This window comes from Mercenaria mercenaria, chromosome 16, assembly GCF_021730395.1.
Source record: "Mercenaria mercenaria strain notata chromosome 16, MADL_Memer_1, whole genome shotgun sequence".
Taxonomy (NCBI): Eukaryota; Metazoa; Mollusca; class Bivalvia; order Venerida; family Veneridae; genus Mercenaria; species Mercenaria mercenaria.
In genome coordinates this window covers 51,720,769-51,744,227 of record NC_069376.1, presented here as the reverse complement: position 1 = coordinate 51,744,227, position 23,459 = coordinate 51,720,769, and the positions used below count along the sequence as shown (strand labels likewise).

Genomic DNA, 23,459 nt, shown 5'->3' with positions numbered 1-23,459 from the left:
CAGAAGTGGATGGTATTCAGCTGGAACTGCAACTACCTTTCAGTTACAACAATGATTGTGTCCGACCATATTAGACTAGGATAAATCCCAAAATATCCTTGTTATCATATTTTTTTTTTCTTAAAATATGGAAGTTGATCTAACTGTGATAAATAGGGCTAATTTATTAAAAGGACCATTTTTACTTGATATAACACCGTCTAAGAGTGCTCCAGAACGCACCAGAGACGTCCTGGGGAAAAAATCCGGGATGGGGGCATGCCCCCGGACCCACTTAGATTGCCTCGGTTAAAATTTGTGTCTGGCTACGACACTGGTACGCAGTACATCTCATTCGGTAATCTGCAATCTACAAAACTGATTACAGAAGTGTAACAGACTAAAAATATGTTCACATTTCGCGAAAAAGGGTCATTTCGTTTAAAAAAATGGCACGTGACAACGTGAAACGTCTCAAAGGGAAGTAACTACGAAAAACAAGTGGATGACCGTACGCGTGATTTTGCATTACAAAAGTAATTATACTGCATAATTTGGTACAAATATTCTGCTTCCCTTACTGTTTATTGTATTTGACATCTACATTCTATAGAATGACAACCTTTCTTGCTGAGAAATCAGTCGTCAGAAACAATTTTGCACGTTGAGTTGTTTCACAAGTTCAGTTTATTGGGTTTTTTTTGTTGTTGTTTTTTTACATCTGAGAGGACCCGATGCTTATGCCCTGTTTAGCAGCGCATTTTAGTGTCACATTTCACATGCATGTTATTTAGACTTGATACCAGTACAGAGATGTGTTACTCCTTGTTTTGTTTTTGATAGTGTAACAGTTACCGGACAGTCCCTTTTTCGTCTAGCGTAGCAGGAAACTAACCATTCCAAGTAATATCTGCTGATACACCATGTGTTTATCTGTTAAAATTGTGTGGCACATTATTAAGGGGCCTAGACTTTCAAAAATAAATGCATTAGGTGTATGGGCATTTTCTCCTAACAATTAGGGGGCCCAGCCCAAAATCTATGGCCCATGGGCACCTGCTAATTTATAACCCTGGCTAATTTATGTTGCTGTGTAACTGGGATGGAACAGTTTGTTTTATAATCAATTAACCAACAAGAACAGAAGGAATTGTTTGTAAAATCTTTCTTTGTATCTCCTCATGGTCAAACATAATCATTCTGAAATAATGTCCTACATATTAATAAAAGAAAAGTTTGTCCCAACATATTAATTTAACATCTTTATGTTTAAATCTATATGTGGCAGTTTGATTTTGTAGGATCTATTTGGTGTTTCTCGGGTATTTCTGTTACAAAAGAAAATATAAACAAACAAGTGAACCCCTGTATCTGTTAACCATTTAGATTCACGTTTTAGGTGAATATTGCTTCAGTCTTATTTGATATTTGATTTACAACCAAATTTAAGCAATATCTGGGAAAAGGAGGTCTGTACTCCTGGACAATCCCTAACAGTTACTAATAGTCTCGGAGTACGGATCCACTTCTCTAGAATCTTATTCTAGAGGTAAGGATCTTATCCCTAGACACTTCCTATCTTAAAACTGGAAAGATCTCACAAAGTGCAATCTAGGTTAAAAGAAAAAAGGTACTGCAGGGTTGTGGCCCTAATCCCTGTGCCATGCTCAGTGGAACATCCATCAGTATATTCCAATTTAATGTGCTAATTTCATATCAGAGACATTACATCTCTGAGGACATCACACTGATGTAGGTCATGTAATTACAAAGTTCATTATAAGAAGTTATTTCCAATTTTGATAATTAGAAACATTAGCTATCTTTTTTTTATACACCTGTCATTGAAAAAGTGGACTTATTTTGTGATGGCTTGTGCTGCTGTGCATCCATCCATCTGCCTTTCCATTTGTCATAATTCGTGTCCGGAGCATAATTTTATAGCCATTGGGTATTGACATGGCATATTGACTTCAAATTTGTCATGTAGGTAGGTGGCAATGAGACCATGTGCAGAGCATATGAACCGGGTCTGTAGGTCAAAGGTCAAGGTCACAACTTCAGCTCTTAGGTCAAATTTGTCTGTCATATTTCGTGTCCGGAGCAGGTCTTATTTACCATTCAAGGAATTTACTTCAAACTTGGGACAATGTGCAGAGAGCATGAACCAGGGTGGTAGGTCAAGGTAAAATCTTTCCGTCATATTTTGTGTCCAGAGCAAAACTTGAAAAATATTAAATGTATTGACTTGATGGTAATGAGACGCAGTTCAGACTGCAACAAAATGTACCCAAATTAAACCCGACCCCACCCACTCTAAAAAAATATATTTTCATTTAGCTTCTTGCTCCTGTCACCACCACTGCACACATGTACACCCAGCTTCCCCACCCCACTCCACACACACATCTTACCAAAATCAAATCTTTAAATTTTGCATTGGCATCCTCCTCTGATATACATGTTCATAACATTAGGAGTTCTAAAGTTCTCTGAGATTCGCTTTTGAGATAGTACATCTTACTTGGTACAGTCTGATCGGCAGATTAATTATTTCTTACATGCATATGGTGGTCTTGCTGCGAAAACAGAAAACAAAACTATATTCACTCAGAAAAAAAAAAAAACTATCGGCTATGTTATTTTGTTTATTTTGTTTTTAACACTTACGATTATGTGCGAGCTCTTTCTATTTAAAATACGCCGATAACGTGTCAAAATTTGACATGTGTTCAGACAATTATATGAAAAAATCTTGTGAATGTAATCAATGTGTCGCAATTTGATACAATGTGTGTGTAAAACATCCCTTCACACAATTGTTTACAATTTGGATATAATTTATTGAAAAAGATATAATCGTCAATGGCAATAAACTAAAATCAAAACATTAAAATTTTTCGGGCATAGATAACAAGGCCTGATAAAGGTAGACGAGTAAATTGAATAAATGATATACATTGTGTATTTATAATAAATACATTGTAGATGATAAATTTAACAATTAAATGCTTCTATATACTGTTGAAAAATTAATGTTAAAATAAAACGTTGACCGCGATGGTCCCTCGCGCGTGAACACTGCGAATCCTCGCGGCCGTTCACCGCGAACCGCTGTGTTCATGACCGCGAGGGCCGACGGGTGTCCGGCCATCGCAACTGAACACCCGAAAAAATTTTTACGCGTGAGGGTCGAAGGGTTTTTGAAGGTGCCGCGCTAGCTGTACTGTAACCCTTCAGCCGTAACTTAAAAAATTCTGGTTAAAGTTTACATGCAACTTATATAAATCTCCAAAACTAACGCAGATACTTGATTGGAAATCTATATTTTAATATTTAAGGTAATAATCTTGTATCTGGGACAACAATTCGAATAGTCAAGCATTGGCTGTCTTACAGACAGCTCTTGCAATTTAAGTTGTTATGAGCCCTATCAAAAAGTAAATTAAAATAAAAAATATTAAACTAAAAGGTATACTTGACACTAAATTTCATATTCAAAAATATTACTTTAAAATTAACAGGCTTATGTGTATAAAAGTATTATGCATTAGGTTTAAAATAGTAGACAACACATTGATAGCAAAAATACAATATAGATTTGTACAATCAGTTAAGGAACTGGAAGTGTTTTTTTATGCCCCCGGCATCTACTGATGTGAGAGGCATATAGTGATCGTCCTCCTCGTCCGTTCGTCCGTCCGTACGAGGTTAACCAAATGGGACCGTTTCGTCTAGCATCAATACCCCTTACTAGAATGACTTGATACTAATGCAGATATAACCTACGACCATTCCTCATCTTCAGACATAACCTGACCTCAGTTTGACATTGACCTCATTATTGACTTAGGTTGCTTTATATGGGCCATCTCTTGGTTAACCAAATGGGACCGTTTCGTCTAGCATTAGTACCGCTTACAAGAATGAATTGATACTAATACAGATGTAACCTGTGACCATTCCTCATCTTCACACATCACCTGACCTCAGTTTGATCTTGACCTTGATCTCATTTTGGACTTAGGTTGCTTTATATGAGCCATCTCTTGGTTAACCAAATGGGACCGTTTCATCTAGCATTAGTACCGCTTACAAGAATGAATTGATACTAATACAGATGTAACCTGTGACCATTCCTCATCTTCAAACACAGCGTTCGACACTAACTTTTTTGCTAGGTATCCCGAAGGAATACCTGCTGGGAAATTTAGGAATCCCTGCTGAAAATTAGGAGTCCCTGATAACAAAATGTGGTAAGAACATGAAAAAAACTAAAATCTAACAAACACAACTGTTTACAGTACTACATGTATTTTATTTCCACTTTATTTCCATTTTACATCAATGACAACAATAGCTTGTATGACTTTTGCTGTAAAAGAATAATGTCATTTCTGTCCAAGTCCTCTTCCCCCTCATCTTCACTACCATCGCACTCCTCTGCCATTTGTTGTAGTTCGTCTAAATGTATGCCGCCTAGTTCAATCCCCCTTATAACCCCCTTATTTGTAATCATTTTTTTGACATAAAAAAAAATTCCGAAAAGTATTAAAAAAAAATTTAAAAAAAAAATGTTCCGACCTACCTACCCTAATTTTTTATGTTACCAGATACAAAGATTTTTTAGGCCTTATTAATGCAACTCCTACAGACTCCCACAGACTTTATCTAAAACTAGTACATTGGTCATAATAGATTTTCTTAAACATTTCATATTTTAGTTGTTTTATTTTGCACATTGCCTAAAAGTGGGTGGGTTTAGTGTTTGCATGCTTTTATTATCAGCAAATTCTTCTAAATAAGAGCTGCTTTGGCAACAGTGATCATATTTTTCGTAAATGCAGACGTTTTATTGGCTTTTTATTTTAGTTTGTACTAGAAAAATCTTGTAAGAAATGATAAAAATGTTCGAAAATGTCGGTCTAGAAAACGAGTGACAAATACGAAAAACAAAAGTAACGGTTAAAGGTCTTGAAAAGATAACTGTTTTAACTTTATTTTCTCATCATACCACGTATAATTTCTGCTTATTTAATTTGTTTTGCCCAGACAAAGCCTCGGCAATGATAATAAATTTGTTATAGACCGTAACGGCCCACCGGCTCATGTAATCGCAAACAAAATAATGGTACAAACACGATAATCTAAGGCTGCATTGTTTATCAATTAAGTTGTAAACATTGATCAATAAACACCTTTGATAATGACAAAGCATATTGTACTAAATACAAACCGCGAGATAAGCACGTGTCATTTGGCGCGTGGCGTGACTGACATCTGTCGGTAGCTAATTAACATACGACGCTCCGCCTACTGCCATATTTCCGCTTGTGCCGGCGAACAATATTGAAATTCACTGGGATTTTGATTGACAGGGGGCAGAACTATCAAACTTGGAACGCATCTAAGTAAATTTCCGCGAGTCAAGCCGACGCACGTGCCGTAATTTATGCGGGTAAAATACGAGTTTTTCTCGATTTTCGCGGGTCAAAACCCGGGTCAACTGAACGCCCTGGCTTAGCAAAAGACCGATGTTTGAGCGAACAAGACTGGGGAATTACATTTTTTTAGAATCATATTTTATCTGAAAATCAAGAGTCCCAACGGAACACCGAAATTGTGAACTTTAGGATCCCTTGCGGATTTTTGGTGTCCTCGGGATCCCGGGACACCGTTAGTGTCGAACGCTGAAACATCACCTGACCTCAGTTTGACCATGACCTCGTTTTGGACATAGGTTGCTTTGTATCGACAAGGATGCCACTGGGGGCATCAAGCGTTTATTGAACGCAGCTCCTTGTTTTTTTTTTTCAACAAACCACTGTTACTGCATGACATTTCATTGTGAATGTAATGTAGCTGTACGTGTATACAATTAAATTACATATTTAGTAAAGTCAAATACATTTAAGGATTTTCTACATTTAAATAAATATCTGAAGATAAATATTTAGTTAAAGAATATTGGACATTGGATATCTTTAAAAAGTACAAAATTTTACACAAAAACAAACTTAGATTTCAGGCATAAGACGAATACATCTTGTTGAGGTATGTTACCACTGGACTCGTCACCATTTTGAGCGAGGGGCAAAGGCATTTAGGAATTTCAGTATAACATACATGTAGCAAAAAAATCAGGTCCAAAAGATGGCTAGTTCAGAGTTGGAGTTGGTCAAAGAAATCCCAGGGTATAAAATGATCCTGAAAGCAGTGCTTAAGGGCCAAATACAGCAACTGGTATGTTGAATATTGTTATTATTTAGTATATATTTGATCAACTTGTTAAAAGTTGAATATATTCAGGCCAGTGCTGAAGACTAACAGGTCCAAATTTCATGAAAAAACTTAAGTAATTACTTAGTTAAGTCTGTTATTTTAAAATCATGCTATTGCTTATTGTTATCTAATGTTGATTTTTTCTATAGCGATGTGTTTATAGCTTAATTATACTATGGTTAGTCAAGTATTTGTCTGCATTACTTATTTCAATCATGCAAGTATGATATTTCTGTTTAAACACAATATAACAAACTTAAGTACTTGCTTAAGTATGTCTTATTTACACTTCATTTTCTGTAAAATTCAGACTTGTTGTGTTTTGATCTATGAAGAAGTCATATATAAAATTCTGACAAAGATGAAAAAGTCAACATTGAATGTGAACAAAGGGCCAAAACAAGCACTTGAAATAGCAGTTACTTAAGTTTTTTCGTGACATTGGGGCCTATTTACATTTAAAAGACCTCAGATTTCTTTTCTTACCAGAATTTGCAATGTATTTTTAACTTCTAAATAGAAGCCACTGTTTAGCTTTTCCATAGGTGATCTTTTCAAACAGGTTTGGTTAGTATTATGACTTAAACAATGTTGAATCATAATTCTCGAAGTATTTCATAAATGTTTTCTACAGTAAAACTTCGCTCACTCGTGCATCAATAACTCCAGCTTTCATGCTCACTTGAGCAAGTCATATGGTTTCCCACTAGTTTAGTAATATTTTCTATATTAGGATGGTTTGAAACATTAGAGAGCTCAGGCATTTAAAATTTTGCGCATTCCCTTGCAACTTGTAGTGGTTGATGCTTTATTGCTTTAAAAAAAATCTAATAATCCAATGAACATCTGGAGCCTGCCCACTTAGTCCAATAGGGAGAGCGCAGATCTAAGGATTGCAGGGACCCTGGGTTATGAGTTTGATCAACGGGTGGGGCATATGTTATCTGTGACGATTTGATAAAAGATATTGTGTCTGAAATCATGCGGCCTCCACCTCTTATTCATGTGGGGAAGTTGGTAATTACCTGCTGAGAATAGGTTTGTACTGGTACAGAATCCAGGAACACTGGTATGGTTAACTACCCATTGCACAACTGAAATACTGTTGAATAAAACAGCGTTAAACCCAAAACAAACAAATTACCATCTGGAAGCATATGAGCAGCGCCATGAGAAAACCAACATAGTGGCTTTGGGACAAGCATGGATCCAGACCAGCTACGCATCCGCACAGTCTGGTCAAGATCCATGCTGTTCGCTAACGGTTTCTCTAATTGCAATAGGCTTTAAAAGCGAACAGCATGGATCCTGACCAGACTGCGTGGATGCACAGGCTGGTCTGGATCCATGCTGGTCGCAAAGCCACTATGTTGGTTTTCTAATGGCGCGGCTCATATATGCATTTAAACACAAAGAGACACATTGTAAGCAGGTTTATTCCTCTGTTATCTTATGATTTGTTGTGACCTAGGTTCAACAGTTGGCAGCGCATACAGATGAGGAGTCCATCATCTTGACAGCAAGTGTGGCCGACGGTACATTAAGTCATCTAGGCTCAGATTCCGGCAAATGTTTCTTGGAGAATCATGAAGACATAAAATCACAGTTCCTGGGCTTCTGTCTGAAAAGTGAGTTTATCAGTTTACTTTATCAGATTCAAGCTCATTCACTGATTGGTTGTTTATGACTACAGTTTTAAAATTGACCAATGGCCTGAGGTTAGTAGATGATCCATGATATTTTTTGGTAAAGCAAGGCAAGGTCACAGTAAATGTGTGAAAAACTAACTTTTGATAAACAAAATGGATTTTTTTCAAACCTAGTCGGGCATATTGTTGAAATGTTGAGGTCCTTCACAGTGAGTGACTTGGGCAAATTTGGGCCTTTTGTCTGTATTGGGTCATTAAACTGAAGGGCAAGACAAAAGCATACTTGAGAGTGATGATTGAAAACAAACATAAATTAGACAGACCATCATAATGGAGATTTTTATGTTTTGTACACTATTTCAGCAGAACCTCCTCATAACCTTAAGTGAGGTAGCTGTCAGAAGGGTTACAGACTTTTTAAGTATCAATATTAGATTGCTATGTTTTACAGATTGCCACAAACATACGTTGCAAAAGGGTGATGCTTCAGGTGTTCTGACCCCGTCTTCCAGGTCTGTACATCCTCGTCAGTCTCCAAGTGTTGTGTCACCACAGCTACAGGTTGGGGCATTGACCCGTTCATCTCCTCGGCTAAGGCATGAACCATATACTGTTAAAAGGATCGCCAGCAGAAGATCTCTCGATTTAGAAAAGGGTTTCAGTAAAAAAGAGGCCAGTACTGTTTTAAATAAGCCAGAAATTCCAAATGTAGTGTTTGATGAAAACATTAGAGTGAAAACTGAATGTCCAGAAAGTATTGGGGAGTCCACAAGTATAGGAGCATTGTCTGAATTAGAAGGTGAACATCATTTGAAAACTGAAAGTCTAAATGCTAGTAAAGTAAAATCATTTGAAAATCAGTCCACATCTCAAAAAGAGGCTACATTCCAAAGTGAGGCTGAAAGAAGTTTGTTAGACAGTGATAATGGTTCAATACCTTTGAGTGAAAATGCCAACAGAGTTATTCCAGAGAGTCTTTTTGTAAATTCCGGCTTTGCTAGTTCAGTGATAGAAAAACCAGATAATGAAAATAAGACAGAATCAGAAATTGATTCAGATGTAAATGTCAAAATTGAGGCAATATCAGAATCTGACATGGAGCTTGAAATCACAGGCATAGAACCAGGTGAGATTGTTCAGGATCATTCCACAGATATGACCTTGACCTCAAAAGGTGATACAACAGGCGGTCAGGCAGATACATCAATACAGTTGCCACAAAGTAAGTGGGAGAAATCTTTGTTCGTTAAACAGTTGTATGGGCTCTCCTTTTCCAATATTTTTGTTGTTTTTACGATCATTTCCTAAGACTGTAATACTTCATAGAAATTTTATCTTGTTTAACTAATTACTATGGTAGTATGCTCACTGCATATAGCATATAGTCGCCACCTTGTCCATCCATCCGTCCAGTCGTCAGCTTGTCTTCAACAGTTTTCTTTAAATGTCATCTCTTCCAAAAGCACTGAATGGATTTTGATCAACATCTCTTAATGCTGGTCCAATTTTGAAATAATTTCAATCAAATGGTCCTTATGTATCCTTCTACCAAAATTGTTAAGATTATTGTACCGCCCGACAACAAAGTTGTAAGTGGGGGTATACTGGTTACAGGTTGTCTGTCTGTCCGTCCGTCCATCTGTCTGTCTGTCTGTAGACACAATCTTGTGCGCACCATCTCTCCTCATCCCCTTGACACAGTTTAATGAAACTTTACACAAGTGATCAGTAACAACAGTAGTTGTGCATGGGGCATGTTAGGTTCTTTCAGGAAAAAAAATTGCAGAATTACGGGACTTTGTTTTTTGTTACTATACTATATACATATACACAATCTTGTGCGCACCATCTTTCCTCATCCCCTTGACACAGTTTAATGAAACTTCACACAAGTGATCAGTAACAAAAGTAGTTGTGCATGGGGCATGTTAGGTTCTTTCAACAACAAAAATAGCAGAGTTATGGTACTTTATTTCTTCTTAACATACTATGTACATACAGTCTGCATATGCAATCTTGTACGCGCCTAATCTTCCGAACCCTTGTACACAGTTAAATGAAACTTCACACAAGTGATCAATACCAACCCTAGTTGTGCATGGTGCATGTTACGTTCTTTTAGGTAAATATTCTGCGTAGTTATGGGACTTTGTTTTTTGTTACTATAATACAGTCTATATACATACAGTCAAACAAAATTATGCAATCTTGTGTGCGTCAAATTGCAATGTACTGTGTCAGTGCATGCGGGGGGTACATTCATCACCTTTAGTGATAGCTCTAGTTTTGATTAAAAAACATTGCTGGCGGGGGAAGGGGGGACATGGTCTGCCGTTCGCATTACACAAAAGTTAATCACTTCATACATTCAGAAAAAAATTCTTAAGACACTGTATTTTAGAGACTTCATGGCATTTTTTTAAAAAAATTGTGAGGACCAGAGTTATGGCCCTTGACATAGCTAGAAAAATATGTATAAAAAGGCATCGTGTGAAGTTGTGCACCTGGGATTTTGTTCCAGATTTTTATCAGTCAGACTTGATTGTCAAAAAATATGTGTAAATTGGATACAAGTTTGTGTCACATGTATCTCAAACAAAAGTCATTGAGTCATCAAACATTTTGGGACTGTTATATTACATGTTAAGTTGTGTACCTGGTATGGTCCTTGACTTAGTGAAAAATACACATAAAGTACTTGTGTTGCATATTATCTTAAAAAATTTCACGTAGTCTTGAAACCATGTAGGATTATTATCCAGCAGGTGAATTTGTGCACCTGAGTTTTTTTGGGTTTTTTTCACTGCAAGACCATAGTTATGGCCCTTGACTTAGTCAAAAAAATAAAAGTTTGTGCTGCATTCGTGTCAAAATGTACTTGATATAAAGTCATAAAACATTAGAGGATTAAATTAAATGTACCACATCATTGAATATGTCATTGTATAGAAAAAGCCGTCAAATTAAAGAGTTTCAGTTTCAAGGGGCATGGTGGCCCGATTTTAAAATAATTATACACAGATGGTCCTTGTGTGACCCTCTATCAAGATTGTTCAAATTACTGTGATTCCTTTACAAACATGGCTTCCTGAGGGTGTGGTCACTTTCCCTATATGTATATAGTGGAAACTTTAAAAATGTTCTTGTGTGAAACTGCTGGCCTGATTTTAAAAGAATTTCACACAAATGCTCCTTGTGTGACCTTCTACCAATATTGTCCAAGTTATTCTGTTTCGTCAAAAAACATACCAGCCAAAGGGTGTGGTCACTTTTCCCTATATGTATATAGTGGAAACTTACAAAAAAAAATCTTGTATGAAACTACTGGCCAGATTTTTAAATAGTTTCACACAAAGTCTCCTTTTGTGACCTTCTACTTTGATTAAGAAATAATGTAAAGAAAAACTGTGTTTTAATACAAGAAAAGAGGTTACACGTCTGCGGAATAATTTCATGAGGCCGTAGCCCAAGTGAATTATTCTGGCGACATATAACTGATTTTGAGTGTATTAATTTAGGTAGAACACTATTTTGCTATACATTATTTCGATTCTAATATGCCCTTAATCTAAAACAGTAGATAAAATACAGTAGCGCTCTTTCTTGTTCTGGAGTTATCTGCCCTTGAATGTGCAAATTTAAAGAAAAATTTAGTTTTAAGGGCAGATAACTCCTAAACAAGCATGGTGACCTATGATTGTTTTTGCATTTTTCTGTTTCTAACATGAAACTGTGTTCATATACAAAGTTTGAACAAATTCTATCATTGGGAAATTTTTGCCTCATCTCTCATACAAGAAACTGCAGCAAATGCCTTTAACAGAAAGAAACACATTAGAATTTGTTGTAAAACATGGGTTGCCACTTACCTTTAAAAGTCAGGGATAAAAAGATTTTTTTTTTCAAGGTCAGTGAATTGTTAGGGATATCTTGATAATGGTCAGTGAAAAATGAAATTTTAGAAAAGTCAAGGTAAAGTCAGGGAAAAATGAAATTTTGGGTCGATGTTTAAAATGTTCAGTGGCTATGGCAGTCTACAAGCAGTATTTATAAGTATTTCCAAACAGATTTTTTGTGTAATTGTGTATAAACATAATGTAAATGTGTTTGAATCAATTTCATTTTTGTGTTAACTTTGGAATTTTGAAGACTGAGGCTTTTCAACCCTTACAAGGGTGGGTTGGACGGCGGTAGGGGAGGTGGAGGCTGAATAAATATGGTGGTATTGGTCAGTGAAAAGTATGGTTTAGTCAGGGAAAAGTCAGGGAATTTCAGTTTCTCATCTAAGTGGCAACCCTGATAATATAAGCTAACATAAAAGAAACTTCGAATATCTTCTTCTCTAAATCCATAATACTGAGAGCCTTGATTTTTATGTAAACTTAACTCTGTTGTTGTACCATTTATAAAAACACACCTGAAACCTTTTCCACAGATGAGCGTTTAGGGTCATTTACTCAATGACCCTCTTGTTTTCTAGTCCTTTGGGATCATTGAGTCCATTCAATAGCTGTGTAATGAAATATTCTGCTGAAGCAGTTGCTAGAGGGGTGTCAGGGGTGCTGTGCGGGGACTGAAATGTCTACCAATACTTGGACTCACTGTTGTTACATTTTCTTGTCCTTTCTGAAGTCCGTGGCCGAGTGGTTAAGGTTGCTGACTTCAAATCACTTGCCCCTCATTGATGTGGGTTCAAGCCTCACTCAGGGCATTGAATTCTTAATGTGAGGAGGCCATCCAGCTGGATTACAGAAGGTCGGTGGTTCTAACCAGGTGCCCGTGATGAAATAATGTACGGAGGGGCACCTGGGGTCTTCCTCCACGATCAAAGCTGGAAAGTCGCCATATGACCTATAATTGTGTTGGTGCAACGTTAAATCCAACAAAATAAATAAATACATTTATTGAGTCTATTCAATATTTGTGTACTAGCTAGAATCCTGCTTAAGACCATGCAAGGGGGAGGGGTGTTGCATTTTTCACTACGCCACATGAACAGACTCGTTCAAACTGAGTCAGCTTTTAATGCACTTTGTTGCATTCTGTGCTTCCAAAGGGTCGTAATTATAGATTTTATTATTTACTATAGCACTTCACCATTAATTTTACTGATTACTTAATCTGCTGTGATAATGTGTATCAGATGGTTACAAAGTTTTATCATATTTTATCCAAGTCTTAGTAGATGTGATAATGTCATATGTGAGGACTTAATGTTATACAGAATCAGTTTGTCAAAACCTAAACTTGTTAGTTTTGTACCTTTGGAATCTTTTGACACAGTCAGTGTCATAAAATGTAGAACCTACACATTGTATCATATCAATGCTACTAAAACCCAACAGAATAAAAGTAAACCAGAATCTTGAAAACCAGAGAGAGTCTGGCAGCTTCTGAGCTCTCAGACAGAAATTTTATAAACTTTAATTCAGGACAGTCAACTCCAGATGTGTGTGTGTGTCTGTCTGTCTGTGTTTGCTGTGTGTGTGTCTTTCTCTGTCTGTGTATGCATGTGTAAATGGTGACTTTTACCAGGGCTCCGGAAATTTGCCGGTTTGTCGGTTTTGGACCGATTTTTGACGTTTCAGACCGATTCGTGAAGTGAAAAAACGAAAAAGATCGGTCCCGTAAAAATGTAGAAAAGTATAAATTTCGGTCTGAAATCTCAATACACGATCACCTGCCAAGCAGGAAATTGTTGGTAGCACCCTCCGATAATCAATAAACGTGTCAAACTGTCTGATTGTCACCTTGATAATCGGTCTGTAATTAGCACGTGAAGCAATCAGTGCTCGCGCGGCACATCCTTTAATGTTTGCAGACGGCCGACTGCAATGTATTAAACAATTTTGACTGGTTTCCAAATGTTTCTGACTGGTTTCCAAATGTTTCTGACTGGATCCAAATGCTTTGCAACCCGACTGTACCAAGAAAGAAAAAATGGACTGGCAAACACGAATGATAAAGAAAACCTTAGTGGCACTGTTTATCAAATCGGGCTTTTAAAAAACGTTTCAAAATGAAATTTTGTTTACACCAGAAGAGAACATATAACTTTATAAAATGTAGTTGCTAAGTACAACGCAATATCCGTGGCCAACCCGCGTGACCTTTTGGTACTACACATGCGGGGAAATTCGATCTCAGCGTTCACATAACATACACATTCGGTCAGGGGTTCCATTTGACCCGGGACCCCGGGTCCGGACCCGGGAGATTTTCAAAAGACGCTCAAAGGACCCGGCATGATACTTGCCTGTGCGTCCTCCGGGACCCGGAGGCATTTTCCTTTGATAATCCTTTCTCTTATCATTCATTTCCTTCAGTAAAACTATTTCCACGATAGACACGTGTATTCCAAAATAAACACTCGCGGTCATGCCCTCCTGCCTTTGATCTTCTGCTAAATCCCGCCCTTTCTCCTGTAGACATGCCTCGCTGATTTTTTTATCAGCAAGTTACGTCACGGTGAGTGCACATAGGTAAGAAGAACCAATGAAGTGTTGAAATTAATTGATAAAGAGTATTGATCCTGTGTACTGTCAAAAAAGGCGCCAATTATTAAATTATCGTAAGAAGCTGATTACCGAGCATGTGAAAAGTGCCCTGCAAGATTTTTTCATGCCAACTTTAAATTAGACCATTGTTTAGTGATCATACCGTAATTTCAACAAGAAACTTCACAAATTTTGATGAATTCTGAAAGCAAAAATAAATTTAGAATGTCCGTTCACGAGTCTAATTACACCCGATGTCATATGCATATTTCCAAAATTCCTTTAAAAAACTGACTTTCAATGCAGTTTTTAATGATAAATAGCATCACTATTTGAGGAACTATCTCTGATTTAGCTTAGTTGGCCAAGTAAACTAAGCAAAAACTACTTTCCGATGACATTCAGAAAGTGTGCCAGTATCCGGATAGTACATTTTGGATACATTTTTATAGAGTGTTATAGCACTGTTCTGTTATTAAAAATTAAATGAAATATAGAAGAAAAACCTAATCAAAATAACATGAATTTTGATAAATATTAGTTTACAATATGAGACTATATGACCTGAAACTGACATTTTTTATTATGCTGTAACATGCCCTTAGGTTTATTGTTTTCTTAGGTAAAGATCTACGTATTACTAAATAAAAAAAAATATAGTAAATTATATGGACGTGTTGGGACAGGACTCCTGTATTTTGGAAAAGGACCCTTCAAAATTTGGGCCCAAGGGTCCTGGGACTCTTGGGTTTTCAGGTCTAGTGGAACCCCTGTTCGGTCCCCGACAGAGTATTCTTAAAATACTGAGGATGTTTGGCAGAGAACATTTCACTTTGACGCATTGTATTTTATAAAATTCCATCAAAGAATGAGGAAACATCACAAAGTTTCTGCCGTGAATACGATACCGAAATCACGTGCGTTGGCTTTTAGACTAGTTAGGAACACGGTGTCAATGGAGTCCCTGTCAATGCCTCTCTGCAATTTTATCTCTGCAAGTATTTTCTCGGAAAAACATCGAACTTTAAACAAAGTAACGATCACATTTAACACTGAATAACTGTTTTCATTGTATGGTAACTCGCGGTGACCGGTAAATCATTCTTAATTAATGACATGCTTATTTCTTTACTCAATCACGTTTTACAAATATGGTATATTGGTAATGCCGTGGGTGGGGTAGCGCCGATGTCATGATTTTCGTTTCGGACCGATTGAGTTCTCAAAATTTCCGGAGCCCTGACTTTTACTATATATCCATGTCTAATGTATTTTAGTCAAAGTTATTTCTGTTTTCAGATCTGGAACTTGTTAGTGGACAGATAGTTGGTGAGGGTATGTCTCCTGTTAGGGTCCACATCTGTGATCTCTGCGGCAAACCCTTCCCCTCCAAGTGGGAGCTTGGTCGACACCGGAGAACTCATACAGGGGAAAAACCCTTCACATGTGAATACTGTAATAAAGCGTTTTCTGATAAAAGCAACATGAACCAACATATAAAAGGGGTCCATTTTAAACAGCCTTTTAGAAAAGATAGATGATTCGTATAGAAAATACATACAGCTGTTGAAGTAAACCATTTTCAGAGAAAAGACTCTTGGAGCAAAATATAGAAATGTTCAATTTTAGCTTGCTGTTTAGAAATGATGGATGATTGGTGTGATAAATGCTTGTGAAGATTGTAATACAGCATTTTAACTTTTGAAATCGTTAGGATATACAAAGGGTTAAGATATACTGTCGGTTTGTATGGCTGTTAAGAGAAGAAAACATCTGGGAATATTGTAATTCAGTATTTTCAGATAAAAGCCAACTGGATTAACGTAAATTTAAGGGGACCATTTTAGGTAGATGTTTGGACTGGATAAGAGATTGGTATGATGTTTGAAATTGTTGGTAATGATTTTATACAGGTAGATACAGGTATTTTTGCTGTCTTGCAGATATTACAAAAGTATTTGCCATCATTGTTAATAATTTCATATTTGTTAATAATTTTCAACATTTAAATGACTTCAGTTATGGTATATTTTTGCTTATAAGACTCATTATTAGGAGTAATATTTCCAGTTCAAGAGTGGGGAGCATCTTATAACCGTATACTACAATGAAATTAAAAGAAAAAGAAAACCCATATCGAGGGTTCAACGCAATAAGGGCGTATCTACATATAGCAGGGCTCCGGAAATTTTGATAACTCAATCGGTCCGAAACGAAAATCCTGACATCGGCGCTACCCCACCCATCACATTCCCAATACATGTATTACATAGTTTGTAAAACGTGATAGGGTAAAGAAATAAGCATGTCATGCATTAAAACTGAGTTACCAGTCACCGCGCGTTACCATACAATGAAGACAGTTATTCAGTGTTATGTGTGATCGTTACTTTGTTTAAATTTCGATGTTTTTCCGAGATAATACGAGGCATTGACACCGTGTGCGTAACTAGTCTAAAAGCCAACGCACGTGACTTCGATACCGTATGCACGGCAGATACTTTGTGATGTTTCCTCATTCTTTGACGGAATTCTATAAAATACAATGCGTCAAAGTGAGTTACACGACACATATTCTCTGCTAAACAGCCTCAGTATTTAAGGAATACTCTGCCGCGGACCGAATGTGTACGTTATTTGAACGCTGAGATCGAATTTCCCGCATGTATAATACCAAAATGTCACGCGGGTTGGCCACGGATGTTTCATTTCACTTACGTTGTACTTCAATAAGCAACTACATTTTATTAAGTTATATGTTCTCTTCTGATGTAAACAAAATTTCATTTTGAAACGTTTTTTAAAAGACCGATTTGATAAACAGTGCCACTCCGGTTTTCTTTATCATTCGTGGTTGCCCGTCCATTTTTTTCTTTTTTGTACAGTCGGGTTGCAAAGACGATTTTCTGCATTTGTTTCAACTGGAGCCCCAACAAATGAATCATGTAATTTTTTCAAATCAAGTAATTATAAAAATTATTTTTATCGGTTTTCCGTGTGATGTCTCATTAAATCAAAGACCTATAATGTACAATTATAGCTCTTTGATTAAATGCAGCGACCATTTGTTTGTTACCGTGATCAAACATAGCCTTTAAGTTTTGAAATAAACCATCCGTCGGATTATAAATAAAAGAAGTGGATCCCCGTCGAAATGATTTGGATCCAGTCAGAAACGTTTAATACACCGCAGTCGGCTGTCTGCAAACATTAAAGGATGTGCTGCGCGAGCACTGATTGCGTCACGCGCTAATTACGGACCGATTATCAAAGTGACAATCAGACCGATTGACACGTTTATTGATTATCTGAAGGTGCGACCAACAATTTCCTACTTGGCAGGTGATCGTGTATTGAGATATCAGACCGAAATTTATACTTTTCTCCATTTTTATGGGACCGATTTTTTTCGTTTTTTCACTTCACGAATCGGTCTGAAAAGTCAAAAATCGGTCCAAAACCGACAAACCGGCAAATTTCCGAAGCCCTGACATATAGTTATTATATGAAGATACGCCCTTATTGCGTTGAACCCTCGATATTGCACGTCCGATTTCGGGGTGTGTCTTACAAGCGAGTGCATCTTATAAGCGAAAATATATGGTAGAAGGAATTTAAGACAGTTAATCAGGAGAGCATGTACATTTAGTTTGTTCCTACTTGCAAAAATCTTTGTCACCTGCAATATAGATTCAAGTGGAGATTTATAAAAATATTTTGAAATATTGAAAATAAGTGTTAAGGACAATTTAATGATGAAAGAAAGCATGTTTACAAAGTTATACATTAAGCAGCGTAATTTCATTTCCACGACATTAAACATGATAATTCAGTTTATTGCATTTGCTTCTTGACTGTTCATATTCATACTATACATCCATTTTTATTACATTCCTTGAGAAATATTTGTAACCGTGATAAGTCTGTAGATACAAAATATTTCATATTTTTATTTTTTCTCTAAGATTTTATTATGCTTAGTCTGAAGTTGCTGTCAGCCGCTTTTGAAATATTCCTCTTGTTTGCAAAAATACTGCATATAATTTCACAGAGTGTGAATGTACAAAAATGTGTAAAACATTTGTACTAAGGGTGTAATTTATGTCAAATATCTCAACAATGAAAGTATTGATTTTGTGTTTATATCTACAATTTCTGGTGATTTGTTAAGTAGGGTAAATGTTGAATATCATGAAAACAAAGTTGTTTAATTATTGACTTTAATAGAGGTTAGTCTTGTGCACTCATGAACTTTAGAAAGGCCTCATTCATTCATGAAAATTATTTATTTTTAGCTCACCTGTCACGTAGTGACAGGGTGAGCTTTTGTGATCGCCCTTCCTCCATCGTCCATCCATCCACAATTTCTTGTCTGCACGATAGAGGTTTCATTTATGATTTTATTTTAACCAAACTTGCACACAACTTGTATCACCATAAGATCTCAGTTCCTTTCTTGAACTGGCCAGATCCCATAATTGGTTCCAGAGTTATGGCCCCTGAAAGGGCCAAAATTAGCTATTTTGACCTTGTCTGCACAACAGCAACTTTATTTATGATTTGATTTTTACCAAACTGGCACACAACTTGTATTACCATAAGATCTTGGTTCCTTTCTTGAACTGGCCAGATTCCATTATGGGTTCCAGAGTAATGGCCCCTGAAAGGGCCAATATTAGCTATTTTGACCTTGTCTGCACAATAGCAGCTTCATTTATGATTTGATTTTAACTAAACTGGCTTACAACTTGTATCACCATAAGATCTTGGTTCCTTTCTTGAATTGGCGAGATTCCATTATGGGTTCCAGAGTTATGGCCCCTGAAAGGGCCAGAATTAGCTATTTTGACCTTGTCTGCACAGTAGCAACTTTATTTATGATTTGATTTTTATCAAACTGGCACACAACTTGTATCACCATAAGATCTCGGTTCCTTTCTTGAACTGGCCAGATCCCATTATGGGTTCCAGAGTTATGGCCCCTGAAAGGGCCAAAATTGGCCATTTTGACCTTGTCTGCACAATAGCAGCTTCATTTATGATTCGATTTTAACCAAACTTGCACACAACTTGTATCACCACAAGATCTTGATTCCTTTCTTAAACTGGCCAGATTTCTTCATGGGTTCCAGAGTTATGGCCCCTTAAATGTCCAAAATTGACTATTTTGGCTTTTGCAGCCATATAGAGACTTCATTTATGGTGTTTTATTTGATACAAACTTCCAAAATAACTTCAACAACAATAATTCTTGGATTCCATGACAGATCAGATCCAAGCGTAGGTTCAGAGTTATTTTATATCTGATTACCTCCCCTGATTGTAATCAAAATGGATTTATATCAGTAAGTACGTATAGTACTTATTTGAAATTTCATTATTGTCATTAGTTGGACTGAGCCAATCAGGGTAGATAACTATGGACTGATTTTATGTCAAATTACCTCCCTTTATTTCAAATTAAAATGGGTATATCACCGTAACTAATGAAGATACTGATCTGAAATTTCATTTATGTCAACAGATTTATTTGGCAGATCCTTCTTTTCTTCACTTACAATAATTTTTTTTTTTTTTTAATTACTTCCCTTTTACGTTACTATAAATAGCTTATTTTTAGTAACTTTTTTATTATTGGCCGTAGGGAAAAACCGAGACCACTTTTCTGTGGTACAGCATGGATGGTACCTCCAATTTGTAGGTGTATTTTGACATATCTGTACCTTGTAAGAATTTTTTTTTTCTTTTTGGTTAAATTTCTTCCCTTTGTTGTTCCTGTCCTTTGGACTTAGATATTTTTTCTGAGGACCTTCTTGTCCTCAAGTGCAATGATAACAGGTGAGCAATATAGGGCCATCATGGCCCTCTTGTTCCAACTTTTATGCAGATATTGGATATTAACTTTTTATACGCCCAAAGGGACGTATTATGTTATTCCCCCGGTGTCCGTCTGTCTGTCCGTCTGTTAGCAATTTCATGTCCTCTCTGTAACTCTTGAACCCCTTGAAGGATTTCAGTGAAACTTGACACAAATGTTCACCACACCAAGACAACATGCAGAGCACATGTTTTGGATGTCTTGCTTCAAGATCAAGGTCACACTTAGGGGTCAAAGGTCATATCAGTTTGTTTCGTGTCCGCTCTGTAACTCTTGAACTGCTTGAAATATTTCAAAGAAACTTGGCACAAATGTTCACCACACCAAGACGACGTGCAGAGTACATGTTTCGGATGACTCACTTCAAGGTCAAGGTCACACTTGTGGGTCAAATGTCATATATGACTTTGTTTTGTGTATATTGCTCTGCATTGCAGTGCTCTTGTTAGCTCACCTGAGCAATGCACAGGTGAGTTTTTCTGATCGCTCAATGTCCGGCGTCTGTTGTCTGTCAACATTTAGCTTGTGTATGTGATAGAGGCTGTATTTTTCAATTAATCTTCCTGAAATTTGGTCAGAATGATTACCTTGATGAAATCTAGGCCGAGTCCGAAAATGGGTCATCTTTGGTCAAAAACTAGGTCACTAGGTCAAATCAAGGAAAAACCTTGTGTATGCGATAGAGGCTGTATTTTTATGCCCCCGAAGGGAGGCATATAGTTTTTGAACCGTCTGTCTGTCAGTCTGTCAGTCTGTCCGCAATTTTCGTGTCCGGTCCATATCTTTGTCATCGATGGATGGATTTTCAAATAACTTGGCATGAATGTGTACCACAGTAAGACGACGTGTCGCGCGCAAGACCCAGGTCCGTAGCTCAAAGGTCAAGGTCACACTTAGACATTAAAGGATAGTGCATTGATGGGCGTGTCCGGTCCATATCTTTGTCATCGATGGATGGATTTTCAAATAACTTAGCATGAATGTGTACCACAGTAAGACGACGTGTCGCGCGCAAGACCCAGGTCCGTAGCTCAAAGGTCAAGGTCACACTTAGACATTAAAGGATAGTGCATTGATGGGCATGTCCGGTCCATATCTTTGTCATCGATGGATGGATTTTCAAATAACTTGGCATGAATGTGTACCACAGTAAGACGACGTGTCGCGCGCAAGACCCAGGTCCGTAGCTCAAAGGTCAAGGTCACACTAAGACATTAAAGGATAGTGCATTGATGGGCGTGTCCGGTCCATATCTTTGTCAACCATGGATGGATTTTCAAATAACTTGGCATGAATGTGTACCACAGTAAGACGACGTGTCGCGCGCAAGACCCAGGTCTGTAGCTCAAAGGTCAAGGTCACACTTAGACGTTAAAGGTCATTTTTCATGATAGTGCATTGATGGGCGTGTCCGGTCCATATCTTTGTCATTCATGCATGGATTTTAAAATAACTACGCATGAATGTGTGGCACAGTAAGACGACGTGTCGCGCGCAAGACCCAGCTCCGTAGGTCAAAGGTCCTAAACTCTAACATCGGCCATAACTACTCATTCAAAGTGCCATCGGGGGCATATGTCATCCTATGGAGACAGCTCTTGTTCAATTGATCTTCATGAAATTTTGTCAAGATGATTACCTTGATGAAATCTAGGCCAACTTCGAAAATGGGTCACCCGGGGTCAAAAACTAGGTCACTAGGTCAAAACAAAGAAAAACCTTGTGTGCGATAGAGGCTGTATTTTTCAGTTGATCTTCATGAATTTTGGTCAGAATGATTGCCTTGATAAAATCCAGGCCAGGTTTGAATATGGGTCATCCAGGATCAAAAACTAGGTCACTAGGTCAAATCAAATAAAAACCTTGTGTATGCAATAGGGGCTGCATTTTACATCGGATCTTCATGAAATGTAATCAGAATGTTTGTCTATATGAAATCTAGGTTGAGTTTGAATATGGATCATCTAGGATCAAAAACTAGGTCATCTGGTCAAATTAAAGAAAAACCTTATGTATGCAATAGGGGCTGCATTTTACACTGGATATTCATAAAATTTAGTCAGAATGATTGCCTTGACGAAATCTAGGTCAGATTAGAATCTGGGTCATCTGTGATCAAAAACTAGGTCAAATCAAAGAAAAACCTTGTGTATGCAATAGAGACTGTATTTTTCAATTGATCTTAATGAAATTTGGTCAGAATGCTAGCCTTGATGAAATTAAGGTCGAGTTTGAATATGGGTCATCTGGGTTCAAAAACTAGGTCGCTAGGATATATCAAAGAAAAACGTTTTGTATGCGATAGAGGCTGTATTTTTCAGTCAATTGATGAAATTTAGTCAGAATGATTGCCTTGATTAAATCTAGGTCAAATTCGAATGTAGGTCATCTTGGCTCAAAAACTAGGTCAAATTGAAGAAAATGCTTGTTTACACTTGAGAGACCACATTTTTGGTCCAATCTTTATGAAAATTGGTCAGAATATTTGTTTTCATGAAATCTCTATGTCAAACATGTTTACACTGTCATGGTGTGTTTCTCAGGTGAGCGACCTAGGGCCCTCTTGTTTTTATTTTGCAGATCCTTTTTTTTGTTCACTTACAATAAAAAAAATTTAATTACTTCCCTTTTATGTTACCATAAATAGCTTATTTTGAAACTTTTTTATTATTGGCCGTAGGGAAAAACCAAGACCACTTTTCTGTGGTACAACACAGATGGTACCTCCAATTTTTAGGTGTATTTTGACATACCTGTACCTGATGAGGATTATTTTGTGGACATAGAATTTTTTTTTGAATTTCTTCTCTTTGTTGTTCCTGTCCTTTGGGTTCTTTAAATTTTGCTCCCATTCTCTGATGTAACCCTTAGCTTGGTGGAGCTCTTGTAATTATCCCCGCCGATGAAATCGGAGGGGGTATTGAATGGCGTTGTCCGTCCGTCATCCGTCCGTCAGTTCCGTCCGTTCCGCCGTTCCGTCCGTCCGTCCGCAGGCCATTTCTCAGTAACTACTTGGTAGAATTTCATGAAACTTGAAATAAACATGAACCAACATAACTGCGAGTAAATGCCCGTCAATTGTTTTTTGATTGGTCAATTTCCCTCAGAGTTATTGCCCATTTAATTAATAAAAATGTCAGTCTGCAGCCATTTCTCAGTAGCTAACTGGTAGAA

At 37.1% G+C, this 23,459-nt stretch overlaps 1 protein-coding gene across 2 annotated transcripts; it reads left to right on the top strand.

The window, feature by feature from the left end:
* Positions 1-454: 454 nt before the first annotated feature.
* On the top strand, positions 455-23,171 carry LOC123540933 (zinc finger and SCAN domain-containing protein 21-like). 2 transcript variants are annotated; one of them, XM_045326258.2, is made up of 5 exons: positions 455-515; positions 6,001-6,222; positions 7,733-7,889; positions 8,362-9,132; positions 15,707-23,171. In XM_045326258.2, the coding sequence occupies exons 2-5, from the start codon at positions 6,133-6,135 to the stop codon at positions 15,946-15,948; spliced, it is 1,260 nt and encodes a 419-aa protein (XP_045182193.2). In that variant the 5' UTR covers positions 455-515; positions 6,001-6,132; the 3' UTR covers positions 15,949-23,171. The 2 variants fall into 2 exon arrangements, with proteins under 2 accessions (XP_045182193.2, XP_045182194.2); XM_045326259.2 differs by having other exon boundaries at positions 455-536.
* The last annotated feature ends 288 nt before the right edge of the window (positions 23,172-23,459 follow it).